This window comes from Bufo bufo, chromosome 11 (genome assembly GCF_905171765.1).
Source record: "Bufo bufo chromosome 11, aBufBuf1.1, whole genome shotgun sequence".
Lineage (NCBI taxonomy): Eukaryota > Metazoa > Chordata > Amphibia > Anura > Bufonidae > Bufo > Bufo bufo.
The window spans coordinates 33740761-33753768 of record NC_053399.1 but is presented as its reverse complement, the minus strand read 5'-3'; the positions used below and the strand labels follow the sequence as shown (position 1 = coordinate 33753768).

Genomic DNA, 13008 nt, shown 5'->3' with positions numbered 1-13008 from the left:
AGGGCAAGAAGCATGACAGACTCAAGAATATGGTTATCCCATATGTAGCTGGGGTGTCTGAGAAACTCAAAAGGATTTTTAATAAACATCACATCCCTGTCTGCTTTAAACCCAGCAACACACTGAGGCAACAACTGGTTCACCCCAAAGACCCAACGCCTAAACACAAGATGGACAACATTGTGTACGCAGTCCAGTGCAATGAGGAATGCTCAGAACTGTGTATCGGCGAAACAAAACAACAACTACAGCAGCGTATGGCTCAGCATAGAAGAGCCAAAACCTCTGGTCAAGATTGAGCCGTATACTTACATCGAAAAGAAACAGGTCACACCTTTGAAGACAGTCAAGTACGTGTTTTGGATAAGGAGGCCGATTGGTACAAACGAGGTGTGAAGGAGGCCATCTACGTAAAAATGGAGAAGCCAAGCTTGAATAGAGGCCGGGGGGGGGGGGGGGGGGGGGGGTTAGACATCTATTGTCTGCCACATACAATGCTGTCTTGACACCTTTTTCTGGGAAGTCTTTATCACCTACTGACTCCAATTAGGATAATGGGATCAACACCTTTGACCCCATGCTGGGTATAATGACCTCTGACCCCATGCTGGGTATAATTACCAGATGTTGATTCAGTTACATATTTATTCCCAGAGAATTCTTGTACAGTCACTCAGAATTGAGAAAGCTCGTTGGAAGAACGAGTGAAACGTTTTCAAGAAATCTACAGTACGTCCAGTTGCCTTGATTTATTCTTTACAGATATACCATAACCTGGATAAATGAGAACCTTCACAGACAATAATAGGACATGTTCTATTTTTTTGTGGAACGGACATGTGGACATATACGGAAACAGAATGCATACGGAGTAACTTCTGTTTGTTTGTTTTTGCGGACCCATTGAAATTAATGGTACGGCATATGGTCCGCAAAAAAAACGGAACGAACACAAAAAGAAAATATGTTCGTATGCATGAGCCCTAAGTTTGAATTTCATTTACTTTCTTTTGCGGCAATGGATGGGTTTGCTATGGGCAGGTTTGGGACCATACACCCCAGCTGCCTAATGGCATGCTGGCATTTTAGTGGGCCCATACCAGGGACAGGATCCCTTTAAAACCGTAGTGAAGGTCTGCAGAAAGAATAGACATTCTGCTATTTAAAATCTTCAACACAGGTCAGATTTTATTTTATTTCTTTTGCAGCATATGGATCAAATTTTTTAAAAGTTTATTCATAACTGCATATTTTCTTCATGCAAATCCGTCTGGAAAATCCCCACGGCATCCACTATGCGTGAAGATAACCTAAAAGAAGATCCTATTTGGATGAAGATCAGAGGGTTGTACTTTGACCCGTTCTTCAGAATGACGACCACGTTTTGGTATAGAAAAAAAGTGCACAGTTGCAATTTTTGTTAAGGTAAAACAGCAATTGTGATACGGCACGTAGAAGTGTGATTGTGTTCGCCTTCGCACAGCACAGGTCGCCCATCTTGCCCTGTATGAAGCGTGCTCCATGCTGTGCCGCTGTAAAAGATTTTATAAAGTAAAAGTGTATTTTGTTTAATGCCCCTTTAATTTGGCGCCTGGTGCTGTATAATTGCTAGATGCAGAAGCAAAAGACATTGGTGGTTGTTTGTGACAGAGAATAAATTATAAGATCAGCAGGTGAATCTAAATTTATAAGGAATACTATCCGAGTACTCTTGGCAAAACGCTTACCTTTTTCCATTATGTAATTGGTTTGTCTCACGTGTGGGGTCATTGAAGGTCAACAGGAGGAAGTACAATGGAAGGACAGTCTCTCATCCACCTTATGAGGACACGGTGTTACTCCTTGCAGCCTAAAACATTATTTTGTCTTGAGTTGGAAGACTGAAAGCTAAGCTGCCTGTAATTCAATGCCATTTGGGAAATACGTCCTTTACAGTAGCCAGGCCGTACCCCCATTGACCTTCTAGTCAAGTCAATAATGCTATTGGTGAAGGAAACGGAGGGGGATGGTACAGGAATCTGTAACCAAAGTATACTATGGGACTGAGCTCTCCTGAAATCGGTTTTAGTAAATGTTTGTGCAGTGACCCAGTAGATCAGACCAGAACTGTTTGCCAAGAGTTACGGTAATGTTAAAAGCACTCATTTCTTTATGCACTGTGTATCCCAAATGGTTGTGTATGGACAACAAACAGTTAACTCTGGGAGTCTTTAGCCTAGTTTCCAGGATAATGGGCTAGTCCTGTCCCCTGGCTAGTGTGAGTCTTAGTTGAGCAGAGCTAAAGACAAGAGCTGTATGTGTTAGCTCCTCCCAAGTAGTTCCAAAGAGAAGCCTCATCCAGGAAACACAATTCCTGAGACTGAAAAGCTGCCAGAGAAGAACGTAACTGAGATAATACCCTGAGAGAAAGAGACATTTACAGAAGGTTTAGAACCATCGAGGTTGTGCAGAATTCAGACAGTTTATGGCAGTAAGACTTTACTGCTGTGAGAAGGATATATTGTTTCTGTGCCCGCAACACTATGATACGGACTGGACATCTGCATCCGAGATCTGCACCCCGCACCCTGGGAACTGCAGATGGAGTTAACGAGAGCAGAACTGCACACGTGTGGTTATTTGGGAAGATTGCAATGTAAACGTAGAGTGAGACTCTGCCTATACACACCTATTTAGACAAGCCTACTCTGTAACATACTCCTGAACTATGCCTGTTGTTGCTGTATGAACTACTACTCCCATTATAAATTCAGTAAAGATAGACTTTATTTGTTGCAACCACATGGGCCTGGTCGTTAACTCCACAGTCCGTCTGCTGGCCTCTACATCTGACCTCAAGGGCACCCACCTAACACCAAGCACGAGCCCCAATATCAGGGTGTGCCCCAAGGTAAGAAAAGGTTCCCCCTCCATTCACTGCATGGCCCCGGGGAGCATTGGAGGGAGGAGAGCCACCGTGAATCAAGTACTACTCTTGTCAGGACCACGACTACCACTCTCCTGCTCCCAACTCTCCCCTTACTGGTCACTGCACTTAAAGGGTTTCAACCACCAGATTTAGACCTAATTAGCTGTCAGACACTAGCGATCTGCTAGTGTCTGCTCCACCTAACCATGCTATTGTAATTCCTTTCTCTGCAGCGGTTACCCTAAAAAACGTACTTTTATTGGTATGCAAATGAGCCTCTAGGTGCTATGGGGGCGTCTTTTCAGCACCTAGAGGCTCCGTCCACTCACCATTTCTGCCGCCCAGCGCGCTCCAGCCCGCCCCTCTCCTTGCGCAGTGAAGATGCCGGCGCAGGGAGACAGTCACTGCGCCTGCGCCGAATACAGAAGCACACGGCGCAGGCGCGAGAATTCGGCCGAGATGGAGAGAAGTAGGCTGTCAATCTAGAGGAGAGGGGCGGGCTGGAGCGCACTGGACGGCAGAAATAGTGAGTAGACGGAGCCTCTAGGTGCTGAAAAGACACCCCCATAGCACCTAGAGGCTCATTTGCATACCAATAAAACTACGTTTTTTAGGGTAACCGCTGCAGAGAAAGGAATTACAATAGCATGGTTAGGTAGAGCAGACACTAGCAGATCGCTAGTGTCTGACAGCTAATTAGGTCAAAATCTGGTGGTAGAAACCCTTTAAATTCCCTCTGTCCTGTGTCATTCGTCTGCTACTCCTCCTAGAAATGTATGAACAAATTGACAACAGGTGGTTACCATTTTCCTCGTCAATAGGGTACCCATACGTGGACAGAATGTGTAGCGATAAACCCTGTTGACAAGGAGAAGGGTAAAATCCAGATGTCAGTTTTGGTTGTACATTTCCAGTAGGAATAACAGAGGAACTACACAATGTACAATTCTAAGATAGTGTGCTCCAGAATTGTTTTTCTTTTAACACTAGAATTACACATACTTACCATGTATGCAATAAACCATATAATCATAAGTAGATTGGTGTGTATTTTTCGGGAGTTTTCCAAATGGAGAATTGCTGACTTTCTATATCAAGTAGTAGGATACTTGGATCTACTTGAGGATAACTACGTAAGACCATTTTTAAGATCTCTTTCATATCTGCAGTTTCTGTAAAAAATGCACAGCTTAGTGCATTATTTTATCCAGCAAAATGATGGACGCCATGATGGAAACCAGGCAGACCCCATTATAGTGCATTGGGTGCCATTGATATCTGTCGTAGGACAGAGCAGAACAACTTGATGATAATGTCTGTAAAGCGCTGCGGAATATAGTAGCGTTATATAAGCGTGTAAAATAAATAAATAAATATATTGTTACTTAAAGGGGTTTTCCAGGCTGGGACTGGACACACCATAGAGCGTCTCATATAGCCAGGGCTGGCCTTAGGGGTGTGTATGATCTGTGCAGTCACACAAGAGGCACCTGCTATCTCTCCGCTGAATTGGAAGCAACCAATAGCCTGGCCCTCAGGGATTATGAAAACCACAAATCTTGATATTCATAGATTACTTCAAGGGGTTGTGACACCATTACATGTATTTTACTATAACTCAACATGAAAAAGTAGTTACTGCTTGGTGGCCATTCATTTCTATAGGGCTGAGCTGCCTGCCTAGGCCATGTGACCAATGACATCAGAAAAGCTGTGAAAAGCCCGCGGTGCTCCTGTGAGCGCTGGTGCCGTCTCAAACAGATGATCGGCGGGGGTCCCGTGTGTCGGACCCCTACAATCAGATACTGATGACCTATCCAGGTCTCAGAAAACCCCCTTTAAGCTCATCTACGCACCATTTCACTTAAACACTACAATAGCTATTCATATCAATTAGGGATCATGTACACGAACATATTTTTTTTTTGCGGCCCGTATGCGGAACCATTCACTTCAATGGGTCCGGCAAAAAAATCGGAAATGACTCAGTGTGCATTCCATTGGTCTGCATGGCTCTTCCGCAAAAAAGATAGAACATGTCCTATTCTTGTCCGTTTTGCGGACAAGGATAGGCATTGTTACAATGGAGCCGCAAAAAATAAAAATAAAAAGGGATGCAATACGGATGTCACACAGACGTCATCTGATCGCAAAATACATACGGTCGGTCGTATGCATGAGCTCTTACCCTGTGGATGGGAATGACTGCTGATCAACCTGCACGGAGTATAATATTTCCGTTCATATAAGCGAATGATAATTCCGCAGTGAGCGCTATATTCACGGTTGTATTTAAGGTCTTTGGCGGCCTCAGGGAATTATTAACAAAAGGAACATCTCTGCAATATTAAATATTAACAGAACTCTGGCTATCTCCTTCAAAAGAGGGACGGCGTGCCTCCTGGCTGCCGCAGACGCTGCTTCTGTATCACAATGAGAGATTTTCAAGCTAATCATGTTTTTGCATTTAGTGAAATGATAGAGCGCGTCCCAGTGGGAAGCGCACAAGTCCCCGCACCCCCGAGGCTTTTATGACATTAATTCTGAATAAATGTACACCAAGTGTGTGTGTGTTTTCTTTTCTCCACATGCCTTTCCTGCTTGTCTAGATTTGTGTGCACCACAGTTGGGATTAGAAGTGACAGCACAAGGGACATCAAGAGTTAATTTACTCTGAGACAGAAATCGGGCCCCTTAGGCTTTATGTACACAGCTCCATGCAAGCGCCTAGTTGTAATATACCAACCTATAAGACGTCTGCAGGACTTTACTGTCCCTCCGGGTGCCTCGGATAGTGTCCCTGCATAGTCTGACACTATTCAATCAGTGTTGCCTATGTCAGGCTGTACAGGGACACCCCCTACGAGCTTGCGCTTCTGGAGCTTCTATTCTTATGACTCAATTATTCCTTCTAGAAGTTATGAATAAATTGCTAGCAGTTTGCAATGAAGGTCCAGATGGGTGTTACCAGTTAAGGGTGTGTTCCTGCACAGTCTGACATTAACTAATCAGTACTGCCATTGTCAGACTGTGCAGGGACATACCCCCAACTGGTAACACCCAGCTGGACCTTCATTGCAGACTTCTAGTAATTCATTCATAACTTCTAGCAGGAATAAAAAAGGAATGACACAACATATTAGAGTCATAAGAATAGATGCTTCAGAATTGTTAGTACGACAGACATGTCGGGAGAGTTTGCAGGTCTTCTTCAATACGAGTCCAACTAAAACATATTTGCCATATTTTGGAGATATTCTCCCCTAGAACCAGTCTAGATATGTTACATAGTTACATAGTTGTTAAGGTTGGAAAAAGACAAAAGTCCATCAAGTCCAACCTGTAATCCTGCTATATTGATGCACGGAACAAATCCCTGGATCAATGTCGATCTTCCTTTTAAAAAGGGGTTGGGCCAAAGGGAAAGGATGTATAGAACAAGATTTCTATACATTGTCATTAGAATCAATATTATTTTAAATAAAAAATTATTCTAAACCTTTTTTGAGGCCATCTCCTGTATTTGCCCTGACCAGCTCCTGCGACTATTTCAGAGATTCACAGCCGTTACTGTAAAGAATGCTGTCGCCTCTCATGACTGAATCTTTTTTTCTCCAGGCGTAGGGAGTGGCCCCTTGTTTTTTGAGGGGGTTTAACACGGAATAGCTTCCCTTGATATTTTTTGTATGGTCCGTTTATACACTCACCTAAAGAATTATTAGGAACACCATACTAATACGGTGTTGGACCCCCTTTTGCCTTCAGAACTGCCTTAATTCTACGTGGCATTGATTCCACAAGGTGCTGATAGCATTCTTTAGAAATGTTGGCCCATATTGATAGGATAGCATCTTGCAGTTGATGGACATTTGAGGGATGCACATCCAGGGCACGAAGCTCCCGTTCCACCACATCCCAAAGATGCTCTATTAGGTTGAGATCTGGTGACTGTGGGGGCCATTTTAGTACAGTGAACTCATGGTCATGTTCAAGAAACCAATTTGAAATGATTCGAGCTTTGTGACATGGTGCATTATCCTGCTGGAAGTAGCCATCAGAGGATGGATACATGTTCTCATTCTGTTTACGCCAAATTCGGACTCTACCATTTGAATGTCTCAACAGAAATCGAGACTCATCAGACCAGGCAACATTTTTCCAGTCTTCAACAGTCCAATTTTGGTGAGCTTGTGCAAATTGTAGCCTCTTTTTCCTATTTGTAGTGGAGATGAGTGGTACCCGGTGGGGTCTTCTACTGTTGTAGCCCATCCGCCTCAAGGTTGTGCGTGTTGTGGCTTCACAAATGCTTTGCTGCATACCTCGGTTGTAACGAGTGGTTATTTTAGTCAACGTTGCTCTTCTATCAGCTTGAATCAGTCGGCCCATTCTCCTCTGACCTCTAGCATCCACAAGGCATTTTTGCCCACAGGACTGCCGCATACTGGATGTTTTTCCCTTTTCACACCATTCTTTGTAAACCCTAGAAATGGTTGTGCGTGAAAATCCCAGTAACTGAGCAGATTGTGAAATACTCAGACCGGCCCGTCTGGCACCAACAACCATGCCACGCTCAAAATTGCTTAAATCCCCTTTCTTTCCCATTCTGACATTCAGTTTGGAGTTCAGGAGATTGTCTTGACCAGGACCACCCCCCTAAATGCATTGAAGCAACTGTCATGTGATTGGTTGACTAGATAATTGCATTAATGAGAAATAGAACAGGTGTTCCTAATAATTCTTTAGGTGAGTGTATATTTGTACAGGTTAATCATGTCCCCACTTAGACATCTTTTTTTAAGGCTAAACAAATTCAGTTAATTTAATCTTTGCTCATAACTAAGATCTTCTAGGCCCTTTATGAGTTTAGTTGCTCTCTTCTGTACTTTTCTCACTCCAGGGCATCCTTTTTATGGACTTGTTCCCAGAACTGAACTTCATATTCCAGTTGAGGCCGCACCAACGCTTTGTATAGTGGCAATATTACATCCCTGTCCCACAAGTCCATACCTTTTTTAATACAAGACAAAATTCTGTGGGCCTTTGATGCAGCTGACTGGCATTGCATGCCGTTATTTAGTCTATGATCCTTCTCAACAAGTGACTCTCCCAGTTTTACTCCCCCTAGGACATATGCTGCATGCAGATTATTAGCCTCCAAGTGCATAACGTTACATTTATCTACATTGAACCTAATTTGCCAAGTGGAGGCCCAAGCAGTAAGTTTGTCCAAGTCAGCTTCTAACTTATTACCATCTTCCATAGACGGGACTGTATTACAAAGTTTGGTGTCATCTGCAAAAAATAGGAACAGCACTATTAATCCCATCCTCTATGTCATTAATGAAATAAGTTTAAAAATAGCGGACCCAGCACTGAACCTTGAGGTACACCACTTATAACGGGGACCATTCAGAGTAGGAATCATTGACTACAACTCTTTGGATACGATCGTGAAGCCAATTTTCAATCCAATACAAATTACTTTTTCTAAACCAATATACCTCAATTTACCCATTAGTCGTCCGTGTGGGACAGTATTAAATGCCTTTGCAAAGTCTAAAAACACAATGTCGACAGCCTTCCCTCTGTCCAGGCTTCTACTCACCTCCTCATAAAACAAATCAGGTTAGTCTGACAGCTTCTGTTCTTAGTAAAACCATGTTAGCTATCACCTATTATATTATTGTCAGTTACATAATCCTGTATTTAGTCCCGTAGAAGGCCCTCAAACATTTTTTCCACTATGGATGTTAAGCTTACTGGGCTATAATTTCCTGGTGAAGACCTAGCACCCTTTTTGAAAACGGGCACCACATTCGCCTTGCGCCAGTCTCTTGGTACAATGCCTGTGATTAAAGAATCTGTAAATATTATGAACAGAGGCAAAGCAATGACTGAACTAAGCTCCTTTAGAACTCTAGGGTGTAATCCATCTCGACCTGGGGCCTTGTTCACTTTTACCATATTAAGGACCATATCTACAGTCAGCCAGGTAAGTATGTTATTTGAGGTATTTACACCCTCATGAGATGCCCTCTCTTCTTTTCTATATACAGAGCTAAAAAGAAAAAACATTTAGGAGCTCTGTCTTCTCTTGATCCCCAGTGACCAAACACCCCGTTACCGTCAGTTAGGGGCCCTACATGTTCTGACCTTGTTTTTTATTTTATTTATGTATTTGAAGAATGTTTTGAGGTTGGTCTTACTTCCATTGGCCACCTGTATTTCATTGTATATTTTCGCTGATTTTATTACCCCCTTACATAATGTATTTAGTTCTTTATACTTTTTAAAGGCTACATCTGACCCCTCCGATTTGTATTTCTTAAAGGCCCTCTTTTTCTCCCTTGATGCTTTAAGGCTCTGTTCACATTTAGTTGTTTGGTTTATGTTCAGCATATGCGCCAGGAAAATCTCCTGGTCTCATGGAGATGTACATACCCGACATATGTCATGGTATACCAGCACAGATAAAAAAAATGTGACGTACATTTTAGTGACGCTGTTTTATACATGTTTAGTATATACACACACACTGGCATATACACCAAAAGGTTTTTAGCTGCATACACTGTACATACACCTTCTGAGACACAGCGTGAACACGGCCTACAATGTATATCCTCCTTTGTACCTCCTTGGCTGTTCAGTTGGCTCCTTATGTTTCTAATTGTTCTTTACATTTTCTTTTTTTTTAGTAAGAAGTTGGATGGAGAAGCTTAAAGATAAGGTAAATCCCATATCTAAACTGTATATCCTAATTCATTCTAAGTGTTAAAGGGATACGCCTTATACAAGAGCCTTCCTGTGATTCGGCATCTAATATTCCAGAGGTTCTTATAGCACGTGTTTGCTGCATACACCCCATATAATAATTTGGTATCACAGAAGATCAGGATTTATCCAATGGTTCATTATGATACCCCTCTGGTTAATAAATGTTATGTGAGCGTATGGGGGAAACTGCTATAAAGGAAAACTGGCTTGGTTGCCCCTAGCAACCAATCAGATTCCACCTTTCATTTCTCAGAGCTCCTTTGGAAAATGAAAGGTGGACTCTGATTGGTTGCTAGGGACAACTAAGCCAGTTCTACTGTACACCAGTTTTGATAAATCTCCCCTTATGTCTTTTATGTAAGTATAAATCCCGCCACATATGAGGGTCTGTTCTCAGAATAGTCCCACAAAAATCAGAACTGCTGGCAAGTATTAAATGGTGCACCCACTACAGATGCTTTTTAAAGGGGTTGCCCAAGATTTTGATATATTGATGGCCTGTCCTCAGGATAGGTCATGCATATCAGATCAACGAGGGTCTGACTCCCACCACCCCCATCAATCAGCTGTTTAAAGAATTAGCGGCGCTCATGTCAGTTCTGCTTCAGAGTTACCTGTGCGCTGTCTCGTTGGCAGCGGTTGCTCAGCGTTAATACAACTGCCTGACCCATTCACTTCAGTGGGACAGGCAGTTGTAATTTCACTGCGCTCCCTCTACAGGTACTTTTACGCTGCCACCCACAGGCGATTTTGAAACGGAAGCAGTACTCATCTGAGCGCCACTACGCCTTCAAACAGCTGATCGGCAGGGGTGCGGGGAGTCAGACCCCCGCTGATCTGATATTGATGACCCAACCTGAGGAGAGGTCATCAATGTCTTAGTACTGCACAGCCCCTTTTAATACCAGTATGGCTAGTTTTACTCCAGCGTTATTACTTCTGGCAGGCTGTACCGGCAGAGAACAGCCTGCTGGAACTTTCTAGATCCGGCTCTGCTGGATGTTACCGCAATGCCCGCCGGCCCCATTGACTATAATGGGGTTTGTGGAGATCTGGCTGTTGCATGTGCGCTTGGCAGCTGAAGACATCTGTATTGGTCCCATGTTCATAGGTGCCTGCATTACTGAGTAAAATGATGTTTTAATATATGCAAATGAGCCTCTAGGAGCAACGGGGGCGTTACCATTACAACTAAAGGCTCTCTGCAACTCCTCTCCACTTTGATTGACAGGACTAGGTTTGATAATGTTTACACTGACTGGTCCTATTAATCAAAGTGCAGAGGGCACAGCAGTTGCAGAGAGAGAAAAGCCTCTAGGTGTAATGGTAACACCCCCGTTGCTCCTAGAGGCTCATTTGCATATATTAAAACATAATTTTTTTAGCAATGCGGACACATATGAACATGGGACCAACACAGATGCCTTCGGCTGCCAAGCGCACATGTAACAGGTCAGTAAGTGTCATAGGTACAAAACTGCTGACAGATGCCCTTTAAATGCAATATAAAATACATGTTTTTATAGATAAGATTTGAGCCCATGATTCTGTATTCTTATTTATTGAGTAGCAGCGCTTTCAATGTTTTTATTTCATATTATGTTGTTACCTTGAGTCAGTGTTTGAAGCCAAGGACGAAAGGGAAATCCTCACTCAGAAATTCATGTGGAGGACACAGACATGCCTCTTGTGCACTGGGAGTGGGACGAGGAGAGATGCTGCGGATGCATCAAATGTGAGGAGCAGCATAAACCTAGAGAGACAAGAGAAGACGTGCCAGTTTAAACTAAAAAGGCCCAAACTCAGTGATGATAAGTTCCTTAAAGGGGTTTTCTGCAAGTAAAATATTGATGACCTACCCTCAGGATCTGATTTGTGGAGATCCGACTAACGGCACCCCTGCCGATCAGCTGTTTGAAGAGGCCATGGGGCTCCGAGGAGCGCTCTGGCCTTTTTGTAGGCCAATGATGTCCCGTTCATCAGTCACATGGCCTATGTGCAGCTCAGACCTATTCAAATGAGTGGGCCTGAGTTGTAATACCAAGCACAGCCACTATCCAGCCACTCTATAACGGTCAAGCCTTTTTCGGGTACTCTTAGCAATAGACTGAATTAAATGGGAAAATTAATGTAGTCACCACTAGAAGGAGTTTAAGAGCTTACTGTTGACATAAAACAGTGTACAGTACACTGCTGAGCGCCCTCTAGTGGTGGTGGCAGGCACCCAGAAATGTATTATATATGTCCTTGTGGGGGATTCGGAGCGCTGTATAAGGAGAATGGAGATCCGATTGGAATAGATATATTAAGAAATGAATCAAGAATTTCCTTCTTATAAGAGTCTGCAAAGAAAAGCAAAATCCTAAAGACATTGCGTTCTGTAATCTCTCCCTATGTTATACTCGTAGCAGCGTGCCTGTTGTTTTCCCGTACAATCTATCAATGCAAGGAGCTGACAGCCCCTGCTTTATAATTATACAATCAGCACCAGTTCATTTTGGTGCAGTGCAGATTAATTGACACTGATTTATGGAACTGGACACTGAGAAGAATCAGATCTCAGAGGCTGAAGATGAGAACGTTCCAGCATTTCCACCAGCAAGACACTGAACGTGACGGATCAAGTTCTACAAATAATCGTAATCCACTCATAGAGATATTAATATTTATAGCAGAAGATAAATATTTACTTCCTGACATATGTTGTTTGGTGCTTACAGGTTTACATTATTGCTACAGATGCCATTGTGGATTTACACTGCTGGAGACAAGATCTGACAGAAATGAGAGATAGAGAGAGAGAAAGATAGATAGATATGAGCTAAATAGATAGATAGATATGGGATAGATAGTTAGATATGGGATAGTTAGATAGATATATAGATATGAGATAGATACGAGATAGATAGATAGATAGATAGATAGATAGATAGATAGATAGATAGATATGGGGTAGATAGATAATTAGATATATAGATATTAGATAGATAGATAGATAGATAGATATTAGATAGATAGATATGGGATAGATAGTGTGACACAGCGAGGGGTTTTGTCTGGGAAGGCAGGTATATTCCTCCCAACATGTGCGGCTTGGTTGGTTTCCAGCCAGGTGCGGTCAAATACCGGACCGGAGTTTAAGTGCCAGTCCGGGTTTTGTCAGCACCTGGCTGTCCTTAAATAGGCAGCTGGGCTCAGCAGCTGAGTCTCTGTGTTGGCATCTGAGGTTTTGTGCCAGACTGGAGGGCTGAGACCCATGTGCAGGTGGAACAGGCCCCCTAAAGCCTTCTGTGGACTACTGGAGGCAGAACTGCCAACATGGT

At 43.0% G+C, this 13008-nt stretch overlaps 1 protein-coding gene across 3 annotated transcripts in view; it reads left to right on the top strand.

The window, feature by feature from the left end:
- Window positions 1-13008, top strand: part of ARMH4 (armadillo like helical domain containing 4) — a 165095-nt gene that overhangs the window by 131628 nt on the left and 20459 nt on the right. For all 3 annotated transcript variants that reach the window (XM_040411284.1, XM_040411283.1, XM_040411282.1), the window contains exon 6: window positions 9607-9638. In XM_040411284.1, coding sequence (XP_040267218.1) covers window positions 9607-9638 — 32 coding nt within the window. The remainder of the gene's footprint in view (window positions 1-9606; window positions 9639-13008) is intronic.